This window comes from Trachymyrmex septentrionalis, unplaced genomic scaffold, assembly GCF_001594115.1.
Source record: "Trachymyrmex septentrionalis isolate Tsep2-gDNA-1 unplaced genomic scaffold, Tsep1.0 scaffold331, whole genome shotgun sequence".
Lineage (NCBI taxonomy): Eukaryota > Metazoa > Arthropoda > Insecta > Hymenoptera > Formicidae > Trachymyrmex > Trachymyrmex septentrionalis.
Window position 1 is genome coordinate 99,548 of NW_017305496.1, and position 2,717 is coordinate 102,264.

Sequence of the window (2,717 nt, forward strand, 5' to 3'; positions counted from 1 at the left end):
ATTATATTTATGTAATATTAAGAATATTAATTTATTATGTTTTTTCAATATTAACTTAATTTTGTTAGATAAAATAAATAATTCTTTTTTAGGGATGCAATGAAGAATAGAGGTGTTTGGGGAATATCTCACACAAGAGTGCCTACTGAATCAAGACCAGGACATGTTGCAATCGCTGCAGGATTGTACGAGGATCCTAGTGCCATTTTCAAAGGATGGCAGGAGAATCCAGTTGACTTTGATTCTGTCTTCAATCAAAGTCATGCAACTTGGGCTTGGGGCAGTCCAGATATAGTATCACTGTTCACAAAAGGTATTCTAAAAGAAAGATCTAAAAGAACAGCATCGATATTCATTATTTCTCATGCTTATTTTGAAATTTTGAAAAGTTAGGTAGCAAACACAATGTTTATGGACAAAGTTATCCATCTGCGTGGCAGGATTTCGATACAAAATTGAGTAATCAAACAAGACGTCTGGATTCCTGGGTGTTTGATGCTTATTTGAAATGGCTACAATCCTCAGTAGCCGAGACAGTCATAAATCAAAATGGAATCATCTTGTTCTTTCATCTGCTTGGATGTGATACCCTGGGGCATGCTAAAAAACCAAATTCCAGGTATCCGAATTATTTTAAACTATTGTTGTTGATTACTATTTTACTGTTTTCAAAGTACAGAATTATTAAAAAGGAAATTTTGAGATTAGAGAATATGTAGACAATATGAACTATGTCGATAAGAGGATTGAAGAGGCTGTGAATGCGACAGAAGACTTTTTTGAGAAGGGCACCACCGCTTATATATTCACATCGGATCACGGAATGACTGATTGGGGATCTCATGGAAGTGGTTTGCCATCTGAAACTGAAACGCCGTTAATCACTTGGGGAGTAGGAGTAAAATCGTCTGGTTTTCGTCAAGACGTTGAACAAGCGAGTATAACTCCCTTGATAGCATCCCTAATAGGAATTCCTATTCCTATAAATAATGAAGTAAGTATTAGTATAAGTTTATGTATCATATAAGATCAGATTTATGTACTATATATGTGCCTATATTGTATAAAATATTTATTCGTAAAATACTTTTTTAGGGTGCACTACCATGGCAGTATTTCAATTTAGATTATCGTGAATATGTCGCTCGTTCTTTAATCAGCAATGTGAAACAACTAATGCATCAAATAACAGAAAATCGTGTGATAAGTTGTCAAGATAGTGATTATACTGATTGGCGAGAGACACAGATAAATGATAAAATTCGTAAAGCCCAACAACATATAAGTAAAAGAAATATAATGGCAGGAATTCGAGAGGGCAATGATGCAATTAGTTTGAGCAAGGAAGCCTTATTGTATTTCAGACAATATCAACGTATACGATTTTTAATATATTTGTCAATAATGTGGCTTAGCTGGATAGTTATATTATTCTTCAAAATAGCTGGAGCAAAGCGTCAATATTCGCGAATTTTTCTTCTACGATTAGTAAACGTTGGATTTCCATGTTTATTAATAATAATGTTAATTGTACACATAAGTGAGTAATCATTTCTAAACAAAATATATTGAGTAAAAATCAGTGATTTTATTTGAAAAATGGACACTTCATTTATAAACATTAACTTTTACTTACAGCGTCTAATTGTAACAACTGGAGATTACCATGCTACGCATCCTTTGCTATAATATCTGCGTGGTTTGCCGTTACTACTTATATTACATCGACGCCTGTATTTGCAGAAACGAGCACACAAACGCTAGTCATAGATATTGGAGGCACTCTGTTACTACTAGTTATAATATTTGCCGGATTAACATATAGATTTGCTTTCAGCATAGGAATACTGTTACTCTTATTGATACGAGCAATAAAATCAGAAGATGTACCAACTTCTATGATTTGGACTTCGATTGCACTATGTGTATTTCCATTACTGCCTGTCGTTGAGCCATATCCACGCACTTATATTGTGTAAGTTTATCTCGCAAATTTAATCAAGTCAGACATTTAAAATTATTTTATAGTACAGGAATATTGATCATAAGAAATTGATAAAAAAAATTTATTTTTTTTTCTTTCTTTTAATTAATGATATTAGAAAAGAATATACATGATATATAGGAATTTGGTATAAAAATTTTTTGATTAACTTAATATCTTCTTTATCGTTTTTCAGGATAATTGGCATATGTATAGCAATAGCGATAGTGATTATTAACGAGATGTCACAAAGTCGGAGAATAATGGAAATTGTACGTCTAGTCGTCACAAGTGTTGTATATATGGAGTTCATCGATGGTCGTTATTGGATATCGTGGATTATCCTGCTGACTGCACCATTAAGCATTTGGTGTCATCCAATAGAGAACAAAAAAAGAACGCTGGGCGTAATGCTCGGATTTTTCTGTTCTCTTACATTGTTGTCGGCTTCTTACGAGCCGATCTTCTTCATGACTCTTACACTCAATTTAATTTCCTGGTTGGAAGCTACTTCAACTACCTCAAAGATCTCAGGAGAGCGAAACATCACAGAAGACTTGATCAAAGCGGCGTTTTTCGTATCCTTTTATCATCTTTCAGAAAAATTTTTAAATACCATAAGTTTTTTTAACACAAGAGTGATATTTATATCTGGATTAATTAAAGATAATTAGAGCGTTAAAGAATTAATTTTCGACACTTCTTTCTTGATTTATACATATAATATAGATAA

The 2,717-nt window shown here is 32.8% G+C and overlaps 1 protein-coding gene across 1 annotated transcript in view; it reads left to right on the forward strand.

Annotated features, from left to right (window-relative positions):
* Window positions 1-2,717, forward strand: part of LOC108750201 (GPI ethanolamine phosphate transferase 1) — a 4,165-nt gene that overhangs the window by 648 nt on the left and 800 nt on the right. Inside the window, exons 2-7 of the mRNA XM_018489506.1 lie at window positions 93-313; window positions 394-619; window positions 709-994; window positions 1,096-1,540; window positions 1,639-1,975; window positions 2,181-2,570. Coding sequence (XP_018345008.1) covers window positions 93-313; window positions 394-619; window positions 709-994; window positions 1,096-1,540; window positions 1,639-1,975; window positions 2,181-2,570 — 1,905 coding nt within the window. The remainder of the gene's footprint in view (window positions 1-92; window positions 314-393; window positions 620-708; window positions 995-1,095; window positions 1,541-1,638; window positions 1,976-2,180; window positions 2,571-2,717) is intronic.